Source organism: Pteropus vampyrus, unplaced genomic scaffold (genome assembly GCF_000151845.1).
Source record: "Pteropus vampyrus isolate Shadow unplaced genomic scaffold, Pvam_2.0 Scaffold287, whole genome shotgun sequence".
NCBI classification, from domain to species: domain Eukaryota; kingdom Metazoa; phylum Chordata; class Mammalia; order Chiroptera; family Pteropodidae; genus Pteropus; species Pteropus vampyrus.
Genome location: NW_011889068.1, coordinates 149835 through 172956, shown reverse-complemented (window position 1 = coordinate 172956; position 23122 = coordinate 149835). Strand labels below are relative to the sequence as shown.

General features: G+C 35.6%; 1 protein-coding gene across 1 annotated transcript in view; it reads right to left on the bottom strand.

Annotated features, from left to right (window-relative positions):
- LOC105302910 (vacuolar protein sorting-associated protein 13B) overlaps window positions 1-23122 on the bottom strand; it is a gene marked incomplete at its 5' end in the record, with an annotated part of 342584 nt that overhangs the window by 174052 nt on the left and 145410 nt on the right. The window contains one exon of the mRNA XM_023521022.1: window positions 7178-7573. Within this exon, the coding sequence (XP_023376790.1) occupies window positions 7178-7573 (396 nt within the window). The remainder of the gene's footprint in view (window positions 1-7177; window positions 7574-23122) is intronic.

Here is a 23122-nt window from a genome sequence, read left to right as displayed (position 1 = left end):
GGCAATGGGATACAATTCTAAAATATGTAACAGTCTAGATTAAGTTGGAATTTGGTAACTAAAACAATAGGAAGAAACAGACTGATTTAGCTGGAGACAAGATTTGAAAGTGGAGGTACTTGGAAGAGTATAACTGTACTGGGTTTCTCATTAGAAGAGAGCAGTCTCATGAAGACTTCATATTCCCCGAGAGAACCATATTTACACAATTAACAATTCTTTTTTTGAAAAAAAGTTCTTCATTAATGCATGTGGACACATGTGGGCTGTGTAAAAATATGAGATGTGTAACACACGGTAAACAGAAAGTAATGATCTTAAACAGGCCAAATCCTTGAACTCATCATTAATAAATGTCTCTCCAGCATTTAGCTACCCGGGCTGCTGGGAGCCTGTTTTCTTCAAGTACTTCAAACACTGAAATCCAGGAACATTTATTATTTTAATCCATTACAGGCAGTGCTTGATTTAACTTTATTGGTTGTGGTGGTGGTAGTAGTTATAAAGTGGGGGTACAGCAATGTTCTTTTACACATTATTTCAAAAGGGCTTAATTATATTTTATAGCTTGGGCCAGGAATTCTGCTTGTTTTTTGTCTAACAAGGTTCAAATGGAGTTCAGAGCGGTGATGAATCAGAAGAAAAAGTCAGAGATGGTTATCTCTCTGAGATGAGCTCATCTCCCTCTACGAAAGGCTGTGCAGGTACATCATGCTCACGAGATGCTGACATCCTTAGCCCGTTACTTGTTACATGAGTTTTACTTTTCATGTAACCTGAAAATTAGCACATTAGAAATTCAACCCACTGGTTTTCTTCTAAATATCTTATGTTACTCTCCTATGTATTTTAAAGGCTTCCCATTGTAATCCAAAACTGCTATAGTAACCATACAACACTAAAACAAAAACAAAAAACTGTACATGAAGAACAATTATCATATAACAGACACATAAAAATGCATACAACTTTATCACAGAAAAAGTTAAGCATTCCATATGAAAGATGTAGAAGACTGCATTAACACGATTTCATTAAACAAAAAAGAAGTGACTGTATAAACATGCCTGGACAGCGTACCTCTACTAGTGTTTTTTTTTTCTTTTAAACATCAAAGATTCTTAAATTTTTACTACTCTTTTTGAGGGTGTGAAAAAGATCATTTTCAAGAGAGTAGTATTAATATTGCTTATTATTGTCCCAAATTCTATCTAATCTTACATTATGATAACAATTACAAGGAGAATAAAAGTTGTATGTTCGGATTTCTTCACTACTGCATATGATCTCTAAAAAGAAGAGGACAAAAGAATTACTCTCCAAGGGAGTATTTTATACGTTTATGTTTAAAAAAAAATTTTTTTTTTTACCATATTAGAGAAATAACATGGAACATTATTTTGAAAAAAATATATGGGAATTTTACTTTTTCTACTTATTTCCCTTTCAATTTTTAGAACTTTCTATTCTACTTTTTTTTTAATGTCTCAATATTCTGTCATTACGCACAGAAAAATATCACTGTTGGAAAAAACTCACCAATATACAGGTAACTTAAGAATAGAAGAAGAGGGACATGCCAGTTCATCAGTAGCAACTTTGAACCTTGTTATAAAGTAATAGGAGGGAATCTGACCAGAATAAACAGTGGTACACGGTTCTGGGATGAGGGGTGTCATGTTTCATGGACTCTAGGCCATCTGTTCTGCCTTCCTACATTTTACTTCTGCAAAACTATAAACGCACCTCTACCTCAGGGACTATAGAAGGGCATTAGAATTCTTCTGCTTTTCATTATCACGAGATTCAGTAACTCATTTCATTGTCAAGATAATCCCCTTTTACTCTTTCTTTTGCGCTTGCTAGATATGCCAAAATGACAAATGAAATCCCAGATGTTACAGACCCAACGAGGCCTCTACCTTTCCTTGAGTGCCGGGTTTAAGCTACTTGGGACATAGTGTCGAAAATGACAAGACCCTGATGCCCACACCCAATATTCATTAAAGTTGGTTAGTGATTTATCTGTCTACAACCTGTATTCCCCCTTCAATCCTCAGTGGCTGCTTAAAAGTTAAGTTTGTCCTCTGGCTTTAACTGTCAAAGAATTCATTTCCTATTGTTCGGGCATTGGAAAGAAATGCTATTTCATTCTAAAAGTAACAAAAGTCTTCGGGGTGTTGTAAATGGCCTGTTATTGGAACGTATTGTTTTAGGTAGTCATATCTAATTTAATGTTTTATTTCCCCTTAGGCTTACTTGCATCCCTGGATCATCCAACGGCTGTGACAACGCCTTGAGAGATTATCCTCAGGAGATCCAGTTGACTACGGAATGAGGCTGGAGCTCCACTTTTGCCAATTAATGACCCAGTTTCACTTTTCGGTATGTGGAAAGGAACTTTAGGTTCTTTACATTGCATTGGTCCTGAATTTGGTGAGCATAAGAGGCATTTGTATACGTGGAAAATGTGGTTATGATTTTTTCCCTATTTTTGTTTATACACTAAAATAAGTACATCTGGATGACAAAGACTGGTAGTGAAAGTTATTTAAACCACAGCTCTTTGACTAGAAAGTGTTCAACTCATTGTGTTCCGCATGGATGAAAAGTCCCCTTGGTCTCATTGGAAAGGGGATCCTTTCAACCTGTTCTGAATTCTGACTAAAGTGCCAGCCAAGATGGCCTCACTTAGGTTCTTCCGCCAATCCTCTGTGCCACCTAACTTGTTCGTATCCTATTTCCCCTTTCCTTAACTACATGAAGGTTGCTAATCTAAGTGCCCGTGGGAAGGAGGAAGGCAGCCTAAAGTACAGCTATTTCGCAGCTTGGATTGTGCACCCTTATTTGCCGAAATCTAAGGACTGCCGCCTTAACAGAGCCATAATTTACTCTGACAAGGGGAACTACACTGCTAGTGCAGAATTGATAGCTACATATTTATGGTTTCTCCAAAACGACACACTTCAAATGGCAAAAAAGATTGTGTTGTGTGTGTGTATGTGAGGGAAAGGGTGTTGTTTTTAAAAAGAACATACTATAGAATGGGATGGATTAAGTAGACAGCAGGAGAAATATTATATGCCTTAAAATTATTCAGAAAATAAGATATAATTTCTAAATGAGGTTTTGTTATTGATAACACGATCATAGGGTTTTTTGCAATATTATACTCCACCTTTAAAAATGCAAGCATTATGTATACTAAAATCAGAACTTTGGGGCTCTTTTACTGATAAAATACAGGAGAACATAGTGTTCTAGCAGAAACACAAGTTAAATTATCATTAAGTCGCAATTACGCTAACATCTGCAGAGTGGAATTAAAAAAAAATCAAGTTGCTTGAAACCCATAGTTGAGCATTGTAGAATACTACAGAGGCTAGGAAAAACTCAGATTTTCTTTTAAGGGGAAAGAAAATAACCATTTCATTTTGTTTCAAACGATGAAAATATTTCAGTGAATAATTTGTACATATTTTGTTGTAAAAACCAGTAAATGAATATAAAAGCATTTCATATTTAAATGTATTGACAATGTCTTGGGAAGAAAATTAACTTTCCCCCTTCACTCTTATTATTCCCTTTTCCCATAGAGTTCCCATAAGCTTATGACAGTTTACATGATAAAAAATATAATCATTAGGCAAACTCAAATATTTTTGTACCTTTCAGAAGTGAGGAAACATGCCTACAACACATTCCCAATTGTGTTTCTCTAAATATTACTTAGAACATAAGATTCCTCTAGCATTACAAATCAATTTCAGCTCCTAAATTAAAACTCATCTGGAAAGGACTCTTTTACCCTGTTTATATAACATTGTCACATAAAGAGTGTTAAAAAAATATTTCACTAAAAATAGCTTGCGTAAGTTAGGGATTAGAGTAGTTTCTGCTGCTATAATTGTTCCTTTGTAGTTTTTTCCATGATGTTTTTTGCACAGTGTTTTTGACTGTGTTTATTAAAGTCAGCACATCAAAAAGGATCAAAGAGAAAGTGAGTGAGAACCAAAGAAACCCCAAGTGTGTTGTCTCATTGGGGAGTTATGCAGATTCGCATAAACAAGTGCAAATTGTTGAGGTTTTAATGAAAATTTTCTACAATTATTTTATCTTAAGTCATTCTATACAATAACATCTGTACAGCAGATGGCTATACTGTACCACGGCAATGCTCCTTTTTCTTTCTCTGTTTAACAGTATATCTGAGATGACTACTTTTGTCACTGTGCTCAATTTGGTTCAGCAAATAATTTGAAAAGTGCAGCTGCTGCAGATGGTCACAATAGTTATATAAACTATAAAATCAAAGACGCAGTTAAGTATTTTTGTATTAGATTCAAACTATAAAAATCTGACATGAACTCTGTAGAGCTCAAAGATATACTATAAAAATTTTTGGTTGAATGCAGAACGATGTCATTTGAAAAATGCAAAAAGAAATATGATTACTGGTAGAAGGTTTTTTTTTTTTTGTGAGGGATACTTTTTACCACTTATCAAAACTATACCTTGAATATATATTTGCATCTATTTTATACAAATTGCAAAACATGAATTAAGGCATTCAACTATACAACAAAATTAATGTCCAAAGCTTAAACTGTATTTCACTTTTAAAAAATTTTGCTTAGTTAAAAATCAAGTTTTTGAAAAATATGTAATCTCTCCATTACAATTTCCTAGAAACCAGCCTTCAGCAATAACTAGAACTTAACACAATCTTATTTCACTTAATTTTAACTTATTATTTTGCTGACTTTGTTTTCTTAAAATGTTTGAGCATGCCATTACATTAAGCAGAAACGTAGAGAAAATAGATTAGTGTTCGTTATGCTCTCATAATAAAATAGTTCCTATTGAATAGCTTCGATTTGTTTTGGTTTGCTGACCCAAATAACTATTATAGAACATTTACTGGATACTACAATTAAAGTTGTACAATTTTTGTCTTAGCCAAAGCTATAGTTTCTACTTCTGTGCTTAACTAGATTTAAGAGCATAATTGTAAAAGTAATAAAAGGGTACATAGTTTTTCTAGTATGAAGGGGAAAAAACAAGTTATAAAAACAGAATAAGTCTACAAACTGGTATAGCTTAGTGAGAGGATTTTAATTATATTTTAGAGATGTTACCAAGGATAGACATCATTAAGCATGGATAAAATATGAGCAGCTAATGAACAAAATAAGAAATGAGGATGAACAAAAAAGGACCTAGAATTGAGTACAGTACATTTAAATTCTTTCACTCTGTTTGAGTCCTAACCTTTCTCTGCTATGTGATTAAGGTACAACTGGAAAGGCGTGGGAACAGGCCCAGTGTTGTCTGGGTTGCAATTTATTTGTGGATAAATCAGACATTTTAGCCTCCAGTGTTTCATAACCTTCCATGTCCCAAGGACCTTACATTTTTCATTTCTAACTTTTAAGAGAATTAAAAAAATACAGTGCTTTTAGCTGGCTTGATCACAAGTATTTCTGGTGAGAAAGAAATAAATCATTTATTTTTTTGGCCTAAAATTCATACTTCTCAACTATAAAACTTTTTCTTTATCTCTTAAACTACTGTGCCCAAACTGGCTATATAGAACTAAGTTTTATTTAGTTTCCAGCTGCCACTTAATTACTTTTTAGTAAGCAACGAAGTTGCATATAGTTTCAGGATTTATTTTATCCCCTGCACTACCCTTATATCCCCAAAGCTTTCCTGTAAATTAAAGTGGAAAAAAATGTTTCCCTTTTGCTACTTTTACTTTCAAAGTGAAATTTCTGGCATTGTGCCCTGAACTTTTACAGTAGCAGTTTCAGTGACTGAAAACTGTTATTTCCCACCTGTGCCTTGTCTTTTCTTTTTCCCTCCTCACATTCCTTTGGCCTACCCTTTTTGATTCAGTGTGAAAAAGCAAATAATGATTCGGTCACGTAACAAAAGAGGAAAATGTAGATGGCGCTGCCTGTTAATTTCTCACCTCTCCACCCATGGGCGACTTTCAGTTTGCAGGGTCCATGCCTCTCTTTGCTAGGCTTGGCACAGAAGCATAGCCTTTGCTATTACACTTTGTGTAGCATGCCTGCCACTAAAGCAACTTCTCTTTTTTAAGTAAACTGTTACCAGTGACTTAATACAGTGCACCGGAATCACCTGTAGGGCTTTTGCGACACAGATTTCTGGGCTCCATGCCCAGAGTTTCTGATTCAGTAGGTCAGGGGTAGGTCTGAAAATCTGCATTTCTAACAAGTTCCCAGGTGATGCTGATGGTATTGGTTCTGACACCATATCTTGAGAACCACTACTCTAATGGTTCATAAAACCATTTCTTGTTCCACTACAGCTGTTTTAGGTAAAATAAAACAAACAAACAAACAAACAAATAAATAAATAAAAATTAGGAATCAACAGTTTTAACTTATTTCCTGTTTGCCCCTAGAATACTCGACAGCGGTGCTTGTGGCTTCAGCGTTTACCTCGAGGTGACTCACAGATTAGAGTCCTAACCTTACCCCCATAGTTTGCTAGGAAGTATCTCACTTTCATTATTGTTTTCGCATCGTTCTAATATATAGGTAGTCTTTGGAAACAAATGACATCATTCTACGGCATTCTGTTTTTAGTAGTGGTATTTTCATTTACAAAATATAGTAATTCTCGATCGCTGAAAAACGTCAAATCCTAGAAAATGTAGCATTCCTACGCATGATATTAACCTCATTCTCAGTTGTTAGCCGAAGATTCATTTGATGAATCCGATTTACGTCTATATTTCTGTCACATTAGGATTAGAGACAAGTTCTGTTTAGAAATAACTCCAGGAACTGTTTTTATATTTTATTTTCACATCGAGAACCAGTCAGATTTGCTTCAGCCTCAAAGAGCGTGTTTATGTAAAATTAAATTAACGCTGGCTGCGAGCTGCACTTTTTTTTCTAAACGGGAAATGGGTTAAAGACACTTTAAGGAACATGCCTGAAGAGGTAAATTGAAACAGTTTAGTTCAGAGCATTAAAACACTTAAGCTCAAAGGATGTGTTATAAAATTTTCTCTAAAATAAGGGCCGTCGCTAATGGCCCTTAAAACTTTTAACCTCTAAATAATATAAATCATCAAAATTATACATTTTCAGACGTTAACAAGTCATACTGTCATCTCCCCCTCCCCTTTTCTGTGACTTACCAGGTACTTTCTGTGCTGCTTTAACATTAAAGCTTCCAGTGAGGGTTGATAAAGATGCTAACAGGCATGGTTTATTAGGATGGGGGACAGTTTCCACAGAGACCACAATCTGAGTCGTATGGACAGAAATTTTTTGAAAGCAGGAAACAGTTCTCCACATGTTTTCCTGGAATGGAACCTTTTGTGCTCCATCACCATGAACTTGAGGTTTAGACAACTTTCCACGGTAACACTTGGAGGCTGGAGGCTCATCTTTATGCAGCATGGTGTGCGACAGGGCTGAAGTCTCTTTGTGGCGTGCACTTTTGATCTTCTTTAAAAAATGGTTTATCTGATCCAGCTTGGTAAAACTCAGGTTTGCTTTCAAAGGCTTTGATATATCCAAGTTGATATCTGCTATTGAATTGAAAAAGATAAGAAAATTACTGAAGCTCTCTTATCAAATATGAGCCTTTATTTCCCTGTCAAGCTTCTATTTACGTTTCCCAACACCTGTATTGCGGGCTGATTAGAATGCCAGATGTTGTAATTCTTTTACTCATCACCTAACTATTCTTTCCATGTAGTTACTTGAAGGAACACTTTCCCTGGACTACTTACATGCTGACATTCCTGCCTTAATCCATGTGGCTGTCTGTTCCTGATAAAGGCCAAACATGGACATCTACCTCTGCCCTCCCGCTGAGGCAAAATGAAGTAGCTTTTCCAGTTTCCAGCAGCCTTTCCAACTTGCATCCCTTCTTCCAAGGTAAAATGACTTCTAGTATCCAGCACACAGTTTGATGCTGCAAATACTGGTATTAGTAAATACGTGTCCAATTAATTAACTGAAGTAGCCTCCCCTGCCATTCTCTGATCAAGTATAGGCAGAAAATGTTTGTTTCTCTTTCGTGACCTGCTGCAAACCAGAAGAGTCCCTACATCTTTCCCTATATAGTTTGCACTGATAAAATGTCTAATATGTCATCATAGGTAGCCTGAAATTTCTTAAAACCTATAGTCCATTTTATATGTACCATATACCAGAAGTTGTCCTTATCTGCCACTTAGCCACCTGATATTAAAATTAACTAGCTTTATTATTTCTGTTTTTGCCTTTTTATTTCACTTTCTTCTGTTTTTATTATTAATAAGACATAAGACTCTTTGGGTCACAAAGGCAGAGCCTGTCTTACATATTTATACCCAGTGACTGGTACAGTGTGTCTTGCATATGTATGTGTCCAATAAACATTTGAGCTTAACTGAATCTAACAAGTGCTCTTTTTCACTGGAGCCTGAAGATATAATACAAGACATAATGCCAAATGAAGCTAGGAATAGCAAAGTTACTAAGCAGATAAAGTTAATATTCTTTATTAATGATTTCATTATTTACATCCCTCTTCATAAGGATGACCTCGTCTCACTTTCCTCAGATGTCTTGGCTAACCAGACTCCCTCAGGATACCATCTCTTTTAAGTGTGCCTTCTCTTGTAGTTCTTTAATCAGACCTAGCAAAACTCTGAGAGTCCTGCTTCTAACTAGCTGTTGAATGGAAAGAATCAGACATCTGTGTCACTCTTCCGCAATATTAAAAAGTTCCTTGCTCTCCTTATTTTTAAACAGGAACAAACATCCTAACTTAAATGAATTACTTTTTTGTAAAAACATCTTATTGAAATACAACTTACATACCAAACAATTTACCTACTTAAAGTGTATAATTCGATGATTTTTAGTATTGAACTAAAAACTATCACCACTATCTAACTCCAGAATATTATCATCGCCGCACACACATACCACTTAGCAGTCACTCCCCACCCATTTCCCATCTCCCAGCCCTAGGCAACCACTAATTTAAGGTCTCTACAGATTTGCCTGTTCTAGACATTTCATATAAGTGGAATCATATAATATTGGCCTTTTATGTCTGGTTTCTTTCAGTTAGCATAATGTTTTCTAGGTCCATTCATGTTGAAACATATATCATCAGTACTTTATTCTTTTTAATGACTGAATAATGCTTTATCATATGGGTATACCACATTTTATTTATCCATTACCACTTGATGGGCATTTGGGTTGTTTCTACTTTTTGGCTGCTATGAACATTCATGTGCAAATTTGTGTTTGGACAAATTTTCATTTCCCTTAGGTATCTTCCTAGGAGAGGGACTGCTAGGTTATATTTGATTATGGCCATCCTCGTGGGTGTGAAGTGGTATTCCACTGTGATTTTGGTTTGCATTTCCCTAATGACCAAGAGGTTGAACATTTCCTCATGTGCTTATTGGCTATTTGTATATATTCTTGAAAAAATGTTCATTCACATCCTTTGCTCATTCTTAAATTGGGCTATATGTCTTTTTATTATTGAATTGTATGAGCACTATATATATTCTGAATACAAGTCCCTATTAGATATAGGATTTGCAAATATCTTCTCCCATTCTACGGAATGTCTTTTTGGTTTTTCTTTTGATGGTATCATTTGCAGCACGATTTGAATTTTTATAAAGCCCAATATATCTATTATAATTTTTATAAAGCGCAATATATCTTTGGTGTCATGTGAAGAAAGGTTGCTTAACCCAAGATCACAAATATTTACACTTATGTTTTCTTTTATGAGTGTTATAGTTTTACCTCTTACATTTAAGTCTACAATCCTTCTCAACTTAACTTTTGTGTACTGTGTAAGGTAGGGGTCTAACTTCATTTTTTTGCATGCAGATACCCAAACCAGCGGCGCTTCAAGGGCACTGTTAACGACTTGCGGAATTTGGGGTATTCAAAGAAGCTGGCGGGCAAAACAAATGACCCATACTTGCTCTGCCTAGACAATCTTTTATGTGGGCTTCCAAATTCTGTAGTCTCACAGAAAATGACATCACCTTTCACCCCTCCCCTGCTAAAAGAAAGCACAATCTCAATAGATGACAGCAACAACAGAAAAACAAAACAAAGCTAAAGTAGAAAGAAGACTCAGATGTTGGGGCCTGAAGCTATCTGCTTTTGCTTGGATTCATAACATGACGACTTAAACTATGTGTCATAAGTGTTCATCCTGAAGCCAAGGAAACAATTTAGTGACTGATGCAGAAAGTAGCCCTAATATCCACCTAAACCAACTGCTAAAGCTAAGGGATCCATTTTCCCTGACTGTAGACTGGTAAAGCATCGGTGGAATGAATGGTATATATGGAGGTTGCTGACTACTACTTCAGTATGAACTCTCATATCTCAGGCACCCATGGGTCATTTGTGGTCCCAGTGACACAGGAAAAACTTTTTAGACCCCTGGTTACTTGCCTAACTCATCCTCTGAGACTTAGCCCATGAGTCACTTCTTCTAGGAAATGCTTCTTGACATCCTCTCATTCATTGCTTCCAGAATATCCTGTGCACTGGGCCATCATCAGACATCTATTCATATTATACACTTTTATAGTTATCTCCTTAGGAATCTGTCATAGTCCAATGAACTGTTTGCTCCTGGGCAGTAAGGACTGTTGGATCTTACTCGGAGCACCTAAACTATGTCTGGTCTACAGTAAATACTGAATGAGTATTTAATGATGTAATAAAGGAAACATAATGAATTTTTCTTTTCTATTGAATTCCCACAGGCTTATCAAATCGATTCATCTAGAACAATCCATTAACCCCTCTCAGACAGGCTCTATCATTTACCAAGTGGCTCGAATTAGAAATCTGACTTTTTTACTCATTTCATTCCCTCTTTTCCTGGTCCACTCAATGATCAAGTTGTCAATTTTACTTCCAAAATATTGCTTGAATCCAATCCACTTCTCTCAGCATTCCAGCCACTCCTCATTTCTCCCCTCCATGCCTTTGATAGTGTTCAGCTGTTATAAAGCCTCCTAAATGGTTTCTCTGTCTAGATGGCTTTCGGTTAATACAGTCTCCAGAGTAATTTCCAAGTGATTTGTTTCAAATATGATCCTGATTGGCTCACTCCTGCACAAAACTCTTTAATGGCTCTTCTTTACCTATGGGGTAAAAGACCAAGCTCCTTAGAATGGGGGCAGGGACGAGGAAAGGCCCTGCTTCTGCTTAGCTACAGCCATTGCCCACCTCACAGTTTAAAGTTCCAGATATATCAGAGTTTCTAGAGCTCACTTTCCCAACCCATGCTGTCTCACCACTAGGCCTTTGCTCATGTTGCTCCTTTGTCTAACGTGCCCTTTCTATCTCAACACCTAATCTTCAGGATGCTGTTTAGCATTTTCTTCAAGAAGATGATCTGCAAAACTGTCCCTGCACAAGTATTTTTAAATGAGATTATATTTCCCACCAATCAAGAAGGTCTGCAAGTGCACATTTTTCATCTTTAACACTTGGCATCAGGCCTCAAACACGACATGAAGTACATCTGGTCACTTTGTGCTGGAGCACTCTAAAACATTCTAATCTGGTTCTGTGCTGGGCAGAATTGTAAAGATGGCTTTTCTCCCCAAGGTTCCTGTCACCTGGTTATTGAATCAAACACAAATCTAGGTACTACTGTGCTAAAAAGAGATTTCACAGTTGTGATAAATATCTTAGGACAGTTGGATTTAAAACAGTAGATTATCTGGTGGGCCTGATCTGGTGGGCCTCCCTTTAAAAGGAGGAGGTAGAAGGGAAAGTCAGAGAAAGATGAAGCACGAGAAAGGCTCTATTATATGTCACTGCTGCTTTGAGGATGATGGAGATTATGTGAGAAGAAATGGATGGCCCTAGAGCTGAGAGAAGCCCTGGCCAACAGCTAGCAAGGAATTGGGGACCTTAGTCCTACAACCACAAGGAACTGGATTACGTAAATAACTGGAATGAGTTGGGAAGTAGATTCTTCCCTGGAGCTTTCAGATTAGAGCACAGCCCAACATACATCTTGATTTTGGCCTTGTGAGATTCTGAGCAGAGACTCCAGATGAACCCACCCAGACTTCCGACAAAACAATACATTTGTGTTGTTGTAAGCCAGTAGCATTTGTGGTAATTTGTTATGTATGTATCAATAGAAAACTAATACCAAATCCACATTCATATTTACCCACATGACATTTCTAGTTTTCAATGTGAGCATAAATGAAGTTTCAACAACCAGGAATATTTGCCTTCATTTTTTATTTTTCCCTCCAAAGCAAAAACATCTAATATATTTTACTCTTCTCTTTGTTAGTTGCCAATTCCCTCTCTTTAAAAGTTATTCCAAGGTTCTGAGAAAGATGAAACCCTGTCTCTGCCACTGTATGCAGCTAAAAACTCTGGAGCAACTACAGCTATAAAACCTCCACAGAGCACCTATTTGAGGACTCAGAAAAGTAAATGGTAACAGGTAGATTGGGGAAGATCTTGACTAGATTTCAAAATACCACCAAAATGTTGGTGAGTTTCTCATTTTTCCTCCTGTATCTTCCAGCCTGAAAGCATACTGAAACCGAGAAGTGGGCTTTGGGTGCAGAAAAAGGGAGCACGAGGAGAAACCCTTTATTTCTGGCTTTCAGAAACGGAAGGGGAGCTCCTAATGCTCAGAAGGACTAAAAAAATCCCTCGTTTTTTTTTTTCCGTCTTTCTTGTCTTCATTTTCTTGGGCTGCAGAAAATAGAAGAGGAGAGACCACTCCTCAGTTCATTTCATGAAACCATCATTACTGGTACCTAAACCAGACAAAGACAGTAAAAAGAAACAAAAACTACAGACCAATACCCCTTAAGAACAGAGATGTAAAAACCCTACAAAAAATTAGAAATCAAACCCAGCAACATATAAAGTTAATAATATACCATGACCGAGAGAGGTTTATCCTAAGACTACAAGGTTGCTTCAATATTAGAAAGTCAATCACTATAATGATATTAATAGTTTACAAAAGAAACAACAAAAAACATGATCACATCCATTTATGCAGAAAACTTTTAAAAATTCAATGTCCAGAGTCTGTTTTTAACAAGAACTCTTAGTAAACTATTAATAGAGGAGATGATAGCTAACTTCATATTTAGTCATAAAGGAATGAATACTTTTCCCCTAAGATCAGAAACAAGGCATTCTCATTACTCACGCTAAACATGACACTATAAGTCCTAACTAGTATATAAGGCAATAAACAAAGAGACCAAAAAAATGGTATGATGATTAGAAAGAAATAAAATGATGTCTATTCACAGATGACATGATTGTTCAAGTAGAAAAACTCCACAGAATCTAAAGAAAAACTCTTAGAATTAAAGTGAATTTAGCAAGATTTTAGAATACAAGACCACCACACAAAAATCAAGTTTCTACAAACTAGCAATTACAATTGAAATTAAAATTTTAAAACAAAAATAACATTTACAATAGCTCCAAATGAAATAAATACTTATGCATAAATCTAATAAAATATGTATAGGATCAGTATGAAGAAAACTACAAAATGCTAATAAAAGAAGACTTAAATAAATAGAGATACATACTATATACATAACATATTCAAGCATTCATGGAAGACTCGACATAGTAAAGATGTCAATTCTCCCCAAACTGAGCTATAAAATTAATGCAATTCCAATAAAAATCCCAGCAGTATTTATTATACAGAGAAGCTGATTCCAAAATATATACAGGAAAGCGAAGTAACGAGAATAGCCAAAACTCTTTTGAAAAATAATAATAATATTGGAGGGCTTATACTACTTGATTTTAAGACTTACTATGAAGTTACCATGATCAAGACAGTATAGTCTTGGAGAAGGATATACACATATATATCAATGAGACAGAACAAATTTCAGAAATAGAGAATCCAAACAAATACTGTCAAATGACTTTTGAAAAAGGTACAAAGGCAATTCAATGAAAAAGCATAGTTTTATCAACAAATAGTACTGGACATTCTAAAGGAAAAAAAGAAAAGGCCCTTGAACTTGAGTTCATACCTTATACAAAATTAGCTTAAAATAGGTCATGAATCATAGGTCTAAATACAAAATGTAAAATTATAAAACTTTATTTTTTTGGTGAAAAGTAGAGAAAAATCTCTACAAGTCCTGGTGTTAGGCAGAGCTCTTACAATATCAAAAAAAACTTGATTCATTTAAAAAATTCATAAACTGGACTTCATGACAAAAATCTTTTGCTCTGTAAAGAGTAAAGAGAATGAAAAGACAAGCTATGCACTAGGAGAAAATATCTGTAAATCACTTATGTGACAAACGACTTGTATCCAGAATATATAAAGGACTCTCAAAATTCAACAAGAAACAAATCGCCTAATTTTAAAGTGGGTGGAAGACTTGAATAGTCCTCACCAAAAAGGATTATGAATGCCAGATAAAAACATACAAAGATATTCAACATCATTAGTCATTAGAAAATTGCAAATTAAAATGACAATAAAACATCTATTAGAATGGCTAAAATGTAAAAACCCTGACAATACAAAGTGCTGGAGAGGATATGGAGCTAGTGGAACTCTGATTTATTAGTAGTGGGAATGCTAAATGACACAGCCACTTTGGAAAATATTTTGGCAGTTTTTTTTATGACCTAGCAATACCACACCTAGATACCTATCATAGAGAAATGAAAACTTATATTCACAGGCCAACTTATACACAAATGTTTAAAGTAGCTCTATTCATAATCACCAAAATTGGAAACAACTTCGATGTTAACTGTGATTGTTAACTGTGGATTGTTAACTGTGATACATCCACATGATGAAGTACTATGCAGCAACAAAATGGAATGTACTACTGATATATGTAACAACTTGACAAATCTCAAAGGCAGTATGTGAGTGAAAGAACCCAGTCTAGAAAGGTTATATGTTGTATGATTCTATTTGTAAGACATTCTCAAAAAGGCAAAACAGACGAACAAAAACTCTAAAGTGATGGAGAGCAATAGCTATCAGAGTTTAGGGCTTAGGGGAGGGTCTGACTACAAGGAATACTGTGAGATTTTTTTGGGATAATGGAACTGTTGCATATCTTGCTTGTGGTAGTGGTTACTCAAATCTATAAGTGTTAAGATTCTCAAAATTGTATACCAAAAAAGAACAATTTTACTGCATATTAATTTAAAAATAAGAGACAAAATTATTTCAATGACTTTGACAGGATAGTTTTTTCTACTTCGTTTCTTTTTTTTCTTTCTTTTTTTTTTTTCTGCCCTCACATGTTTCTCGAAAGGCTTAAGGGCTTGAACACATCCATGGCTCTTTTTTTTTTTTTTTCTGCCCTCACATGTTTCTCGAAAGGCTTAAGGGCTTGAACACATCCATGGCTCTTATAAGTAGAGGAAGCCCATTTTAGGATTAAGTGTTAAGAAGCTCTGTACTGGCTCAGTTTTCCAGGTTTTCTTTCCACTCTCCACAGCCCCTCCAACAAGGCAGTAGAACATTTATGCCAATTAGTGGTGAGATCACAGTGGCCTTTCTGTAGAAGGTTATAAAAAATGGAATGCTGCTCCCTAAATGTTAGGGAAGCCACAGGACCATTTGTGATCTTGCTAACACCAGAAGTTGAGGCACAAGAAAGTTAGGGGCTTTAATTTAACACCTAGATTTGAGTGAGTAAGCCAGTAAAATTCAGAAGAACAGGTCAGTTTGGTACCATCCAAAGTAGTTTAATTATGAGACAGAACATAATATATTCTTTCATATGACTTGGCTCATATTATGAAACAAATTTTAAAAGAAGGTTCCTTTTTGTCAGTAGAGTTTAAATACTGAGAATTCAGAAAAATAAATGTGTACTAAAATCTAATCATATTGGTGAATTTGAATTATGAATCTACATGAGTCACGTTATCGACCTTATGTTACCAAATATAACTTCTTTGAACAGTCTGAAATCCGAACGATCTTTTCCCAAAGCAACATCAAGGACAGTCCACAGTATTTATTCAGTATAAGTCTAACAGTTCGAAATGGAGCTATTCAGTACATCTTGAATAACAGCTGACTTGTCTTGTTCTATCTCTAAAAGTCATGAATCTCTAATAGGTCACTAGTTTATATATAATGATTAACGAGGACTCAACAAATTTTAGGAATAAGAAAATCTGAAACAATATCTTGGATCTCCCTCTATCACATAGCTTGTCTCAAAAATCTCAGTGTTATTTTAAACTTTAATAACGTTAGCAGTATAATCACTACGGATTTATTTTTAAAATCATTTGAAAGTTTAATTACTTAAATTTTTTATATATTTCTTTTGTTTCATAAATCTGAAATGTGAATTTCGACTTTGTGTGGTGCTGCTTTCTGGATGACCTTTTCTCAGACCAGCAGATTGGTAAAGAAGTACTTCTTATTTGGATGCCTTGGTCTCTTGATCTCTCTTTCCTGTGGGGTCACATCAAAACTGTTATATATGCATCAAAACTTCATTCTCTAAATGATCTTAAATCTAGCATTACAAATGTAATCTCTCAGTCACTGAACAGCAGATGAAAAAATTTAAAGTTCTAAACTCTAGTAGCGCATAGCACAAGACAGGTGTTAACTTTTTATAAGAAACAAATCGATATTTAGAACATTTAAATAATTTACCCTTTAAATGTTTTTGTATGTCTATGTAGAGGGTACAAATTTCTGTACACGGTGACCTTCACTGGGCCACTGAGTCCCTCACACCAACGCACTACACCGAGAGTGCTGAGTCACATTCCTTGCAAAACACATCCTGTTCCATGTGTAAACAGAGGGGCTGTGACAGTCCCATTTGGGCAAGTTGGATAGTACTACAGGCCAAGAGCCTGAAAAGCAGAGCTGAAGTAAGGCTATACTGTAATATTAGGTATTCTTTTAACAGTATTAGGTCTACCAGGAGACAGGAAGCATGAAACAGAAAGAGAAGCACCAAAAATAAAGTAGCACCATTTATTGTAGTATAATGTCAATCAACATGTGTGAATCCTTCAACTAAAATCATAAAGTCACTGTCACATCTGATAAGTCAACAAATGTGTACTGTACTTTTATTACTCAGTGTCTCTAGACTTTCACATCCTTGAACTGGCCAGGTACTTTTTTGGTAGAAAATTAATGTCTTTATTATAAATACTTTCAGTCTCATAATGATAGGAAGATTATTTTTAAAATGGGAAAAATTACGCAAAAAAAAAGTTTAGGAATTTTAAGCATAAAAAATAAAAGTAAAAATTGAGCAACGTATTTTCTGGTCTTCTTTTATACTTTAAAACACTGATGAAAACTAAAAAGCTTCCGCAGAGCAAAAGAAACCATCAACAAAAAAGGAAACCAACCAAATGGGAGAAGATATATGCAAAATGATACCTCCATTAGAGCTAATATTCAAAATATATAAAGAACTCATACAACTCCACAATCAATAACAAATAATCCAATTAAAACATGGGCAGAGGACCTGAACAGACACTATTCCCAAGAAGACAATGAGATGCTACCTGTTAGGATGGCAGTTATCAATAAGACAAGAAGTAACAAGTATTGGAGAGGATATGGAGAAAATGGAACCCTCTTAACCGCTGGTGGGAATGTAAATTGGTACAGCCACTATGGAAAACAGTATGAAGAATCCTCAAAAAACTAAGAACAGAGGTATCATATGACTCAGCAATCCCTCTTCTGGGTATCCACCCAAAAATCTTGAAGACACTTGTTTGTAAAGCTATATGGATGTACCCCTACATTCATTGCAGCATTATTCACAATAGCTAAGACATGGAAACAACCTAAGTGTCTTTTGACAGAAGACTGGATAAAGAAAATATGGTACATATGTACAATGGAATACTATTCAGCCATATGTAGAATGCAAAATAGAAAGCAACAAATAAACAAAGAAAACAAATAAACAAACTCATAGACAACAGTATGGTGGTTACCAGAGGGGAAGAGGGGTAAGGGGAGGATGAAGAAGGTAAAGGGGGTCAACTATATGGTGACGGAAGGAGACTAGACTTTGGATGGTGAACACACAATGCAATATAGAGATGATGTATTATAAAATTGTACGCCTGAAGCTTATATAATGTTATTAATCAATTACCCCAATACAGTTGATTAAAAATTGATTAAAAATCCATTAACTTCATTATTAAAATAAAAACATTAAAAATGAATTAGAAAAGTTTTATTCAACAGAGACACAGTGGGAGCTAAACAGAACAACGTTTTACAAGAACTGGAAACAACTGGATAAAGAACCAGGCATAGATTGTTAATGTGGATTTTATTACAATTATTATCAAATTCTTGTTTTAAAGGGTTTTAAGTTTTTCATAATCCTCACTGAACTTTAATAAATGGATTATTTTCAGAGTTTAGATTTTAAGAATATGCAGTAATAGAGAATCTCCCAGCTGAGTCATCTAATTCTCTGCCAGATCAAACTTCTCACTGTCTCCAGAACTCATTCTGTATCTTTAAGTTACCAAGTAAACCCATGCCTATCAATTATTAGATTCTAATTACCCTTCAAAACTTTCTGAGCAGCTACCAGGAAACAGAATGATGGAATGACTATTGAGTTAAAAGGAGATTAGACGAATACAAATAAATTACACTTATTTTATGCTCCCATCACCCTAGGAGATGACTTAATACTGAAAGAAAAAAAAGATCATATTGTAATAATGAAATCAGAGAGGGAATTCACGTCCCAGAGGTGATTCCCCCAAGCTTATGTTAATGCACACCTTGTGGGGGACCAAGCATCAACTGAAAACTGTTCCAGCTATTTTCTCATTTAAAATGTTCCAACTTTATTCGACCCATTAGTCATCATATTACTTACATTTATGATGTATTTTGAAATCTATTACCAAAAACCTAATGGATTCAATATGGCTTGTTATACCAAAATCATAACATTTTTGAAAGAAAACTTCTTTGTTAAGTGCTTCTTCCTTTGGAATTTTATTTGTAAAAGAAAAACTTTTTAGACAAGCCAAGCTTGCTAGGAACATAGTCAGTCACACGGGCACGGCTACATGTAGATGCCGGGATGACGGTTCCCATTTCCACGCCCAACTTCCTAGAGAGGTAAGTGCAAAATAAGGAACGAAAGTATAATCGAGCCTGACTTTATGCACTATAGTAACTCTAATAAATTATTTTTATTATTAGGTCATAGCACATTTTTTTCTCTTATTCAGCAATTCAAATTCAGATTTTTGTTACAGTGTCCAAGTAAAGGTATTCATGATGATAATGGAAGGTAGAGACTTAGTATTCACAGGTGTGGGAGCTAGAAAACCTGGAAAGCTGCCCAGGACAAACAGGCCATTGTGTTTTCATTGAAGGTGTGAAGTGTAAAGACCTCAGTGGTGGCAGACATAAGTCCTTCAGTTAACAATGGTATAGCAAGTGGAAGTGGTATCAGCTGTCTCAAATGGTGTTGAGGAGGCTCGAGGACATGGGCTGACACATGCCCTTGACTGGGTCAGCCGGTAGCAGTTTATGGTGCTTATCTCTGGAATTTGGGCATCATCATTACTAGCATAATTCATGCACATACTCCTATGATCAGCATTGACATTTTGGGACTGCATTGGCAAGCCCCCGGCCCCACCTCCACGGCCCCATCAAATCACAATGTAAAAGTTCAGATTATAGGGTATTTGTACTGGTTTTCTAAAATTAATGTATTGAACTGAACTCATCTAAATGAGCTTCTCTCTAAGTAATCATCATAGAAGGCTAAGTACATTCCATTGTTCCAATAATTTTGGCAGCTTTTGGGTGCCTATGTCCCTTATTTTTCTATTCTCAGTGATGGCATACACTCATCCTTGGACACAGCAGATTTGATATTTGGTAACAGCCAAATGTTCTTTTGATAAGGGAGAAAGATTCCAAACTGAGGAAAGATTAAAAAAACATAGAGAAGCCAATTTACAGAGGTTCCCACTGCCAATGATGAGACAATTTGAGCATCATTAAAAATAATGAGTTCGGAATAATACCAAACAATAACTAATTGGCCACCATTAAAATATGCTAAAAAAAAACCCTAATCTTTTTCTAGCTTTACTGAGGTATAATTGACAAATAAAATTATAATATATTTAAAGTGCACATTGTAGTAATTTCATATAGATATACATTGTGAAAAAATTCTTCCTATCTAGAAAAGTAACTCTCTTTTGAAAATAGGTAAATAAAAAGAGGTAGTAGATGAGGGACTGTTTCTCTTTTAACAAGTATTCCAGTAACACATGAAAAAGGAATGCTAGATTTAAAATATTACTGTTAGCAACTTCCAGTGAATTTAGTCATTGAGCATCAATGGCTGTTAACATCACAAAAAGAGACCTTCAGACATATGTGCCTCTTGATAAAACAATACAAAACCTTTTACAAAATAGTCTTGCTAAAAACAAAACCCCAAATCAAAACACCTGAATCGGATTAATCCAACTACCAAATTACATGTAGGAAATATAAAAGACAGGGGCACAGACAAAATCCAAACTGTGATAAACTCTATAGGATAAATGATCTGGTTTCTTCAATATATAAATGGCAAGAGATGAAAAAAGATAGAGGGGGAAACCTATTGATAAACCTGAAAGACATACCAAGCGAAGTGTAGGTCTTATCTGGCTCCTGGTTCAAACAAACAAACAAACAAACAAACAAACAAACAAACAAATAAAATATACATGGCACACAAACACCCATGCATCCACACACACATTAGGATATTTACAAAATAATTGGAAATTTGAATACTGAATGGATATTTGATGATGTTGAAGAATTATCTTTAGGTTTGATAACAGTATTATGGTTATGTTTTGAAAAGTTATCTTTTAGAGATACATATTGAAATATTACAGATGATATGATACATAAGATTTGCTGCAAAATCATATAGAAAGTAAGAAAGTTGATAGGGTATGTAAGAAACAATATTAGCCACAGGATGACAATTGTTTAAGCAGGAAGTTCTATATACTGTTCAGTCTATTTTTGTATATGTTTGAAATTTCCCATAATAAAAAGTTTTAAAAAGATGAGTGATTACCAAAGGGTGGGAGGGAGGGGGGAGGTAGATGGGGTAAAAGGGGTCAAATATGTGGTGACAGAAAGAAATCTAACTGGGCGGTGTATAAATATATGCCTTACTGTTGAATTGTATACCTGAAACTTACTGGATTTCATTAACCAATGTCGCCATAAAAAAAAAAAAAAAAAATAAGGCATATGAAGAGGAGATATTGAGAGATAATTTCAAACCATTTGCCTCCAAACCATCAAACTCCTCTCATCCGTCTTCAACTTCAATAAGTGACCTTCCTTCTAGCTTCACGGAGAAAGTCAAAACCATTATATTTCTCTCAATTTCTTGCTACCAAACTGAAAAACGACCTGCATATGCCATTTTCCTTCCCTCTTTTAATTTGTTCTGTAAAACAGAGAAGCTTTTGCTTCCCTAAACTAAAACCAGTTCTTTCACATGTGTATTGGATTCCTCTTTTTCCCTCTTTCTAAAGAACCCACCTTTATCTTTTCTCCTTTTAGTTTATCCACCTCTTCTCTCAACTGGATTCCTATTGCTGATTATTTAAACATGAAAAAACCCAAGTCTCTTTTATCATAAAAATAAAACCTAAAAGCCCTGGCCCCAAATGCCCCTTCACATATTGCCCTTATTATTCTTCACAGTCAAGCTTCTCAGAAGAGTTACTTATACTCTCCGCTACTATCTCTTTTTTCTTTATTTTTTTTATTGTTTAGGTGAGGCAACCCTTGGTTGACCTCACAGATTGCAAGGACCTTGTCAGCTTACAATCCTAGGTGGTCTCCCATGCAAGTACTAACCAGGCCAGATCCTGCTTAGCTTCCGAGATCAAACGGGATCGGGCTTGTTCAGGGTAGCATGGCTGTAGACTCTGCTACTATTTCTTTTCCTCCTCCTCACTCCTCAATGCATACCAGCCTCGTGTCCATCCAGGTTATTTCAGGGGGAAGATCACCTGTAGTCACAATGTCTATAAATCTATTAGATAAGTTTCAGTGTTTCATCTTTCTGTGTCACTACTTGACATTGTTGAGTACTTCTTTTTTGAAACACTCCTTTTCCTTGGTTTGACTTTACAACATTCTTCAAATGTTCCTCTTAGCCCTCAGTTGACTTTCCAGGCTCCTCATCCTCCTGGCTAGTAAATTTTGATTGGACGTCTTCAAGAAGAAGTTTTAAGCTCTTTTCTCTGTTTCTCATCTACATTTTCTTTGAATAATCTCATCCATGACCATGACTTGAATTAGCACCTATATTCTAAAGACTCCAAAACATCTAAAATTTTATCACTAATCTTAGCGTCTCCTGTGAGCTCCAGATATGAATGTACAACTGCCGCAAACCCCACATGCCCAAGGCAAATTTTGTGATCTCTCCTGACTCTCATAAATTGTGGAGGAGAGACTGTTCCCTGCTGTCTGTCTTGTGAACTAGACCTGAGCTGGAACAGAGGTTGCTTTCCCCTCTTAGAGACTGTCTGATTGTAACTGGCATTCATTCTGAAATAAATTAGCACCCCTCCCTTGCCTCCTGCTATGTGCTGGTTTCTGAATAGGCTGTTGTCCTGACGTGGTCAAGCACATTAAGTAATTTCCCATACCTGGCAATGTTCATAAACTAGTACCCATGATGGTCCCCTCCTTTACCTTTTATAATTTTTTGGTGCTTGCCATGTGTATGGGGATCCATTTTGTCTTACAGGTGCCAAAGACATACCTCGTGTGTAATTTCCTTTAATAAAGTCTACTAATTACTAGACTGGAGTGGCCAGCTTCTTTCTTTGGTCCTTCCCTGACCTCTAGTTACAGAGGTAGATTTTCAGTGTCAGGGCTTTCCCCTGGATCTGTGTGCACGAACACTAGTAAAAAATATGTACAAAACCAATGTGGTTCTTTTCAAGTATTTTCTATCTCAGTAAACAGGACCACCACCTGTCTCAGCTTGGGC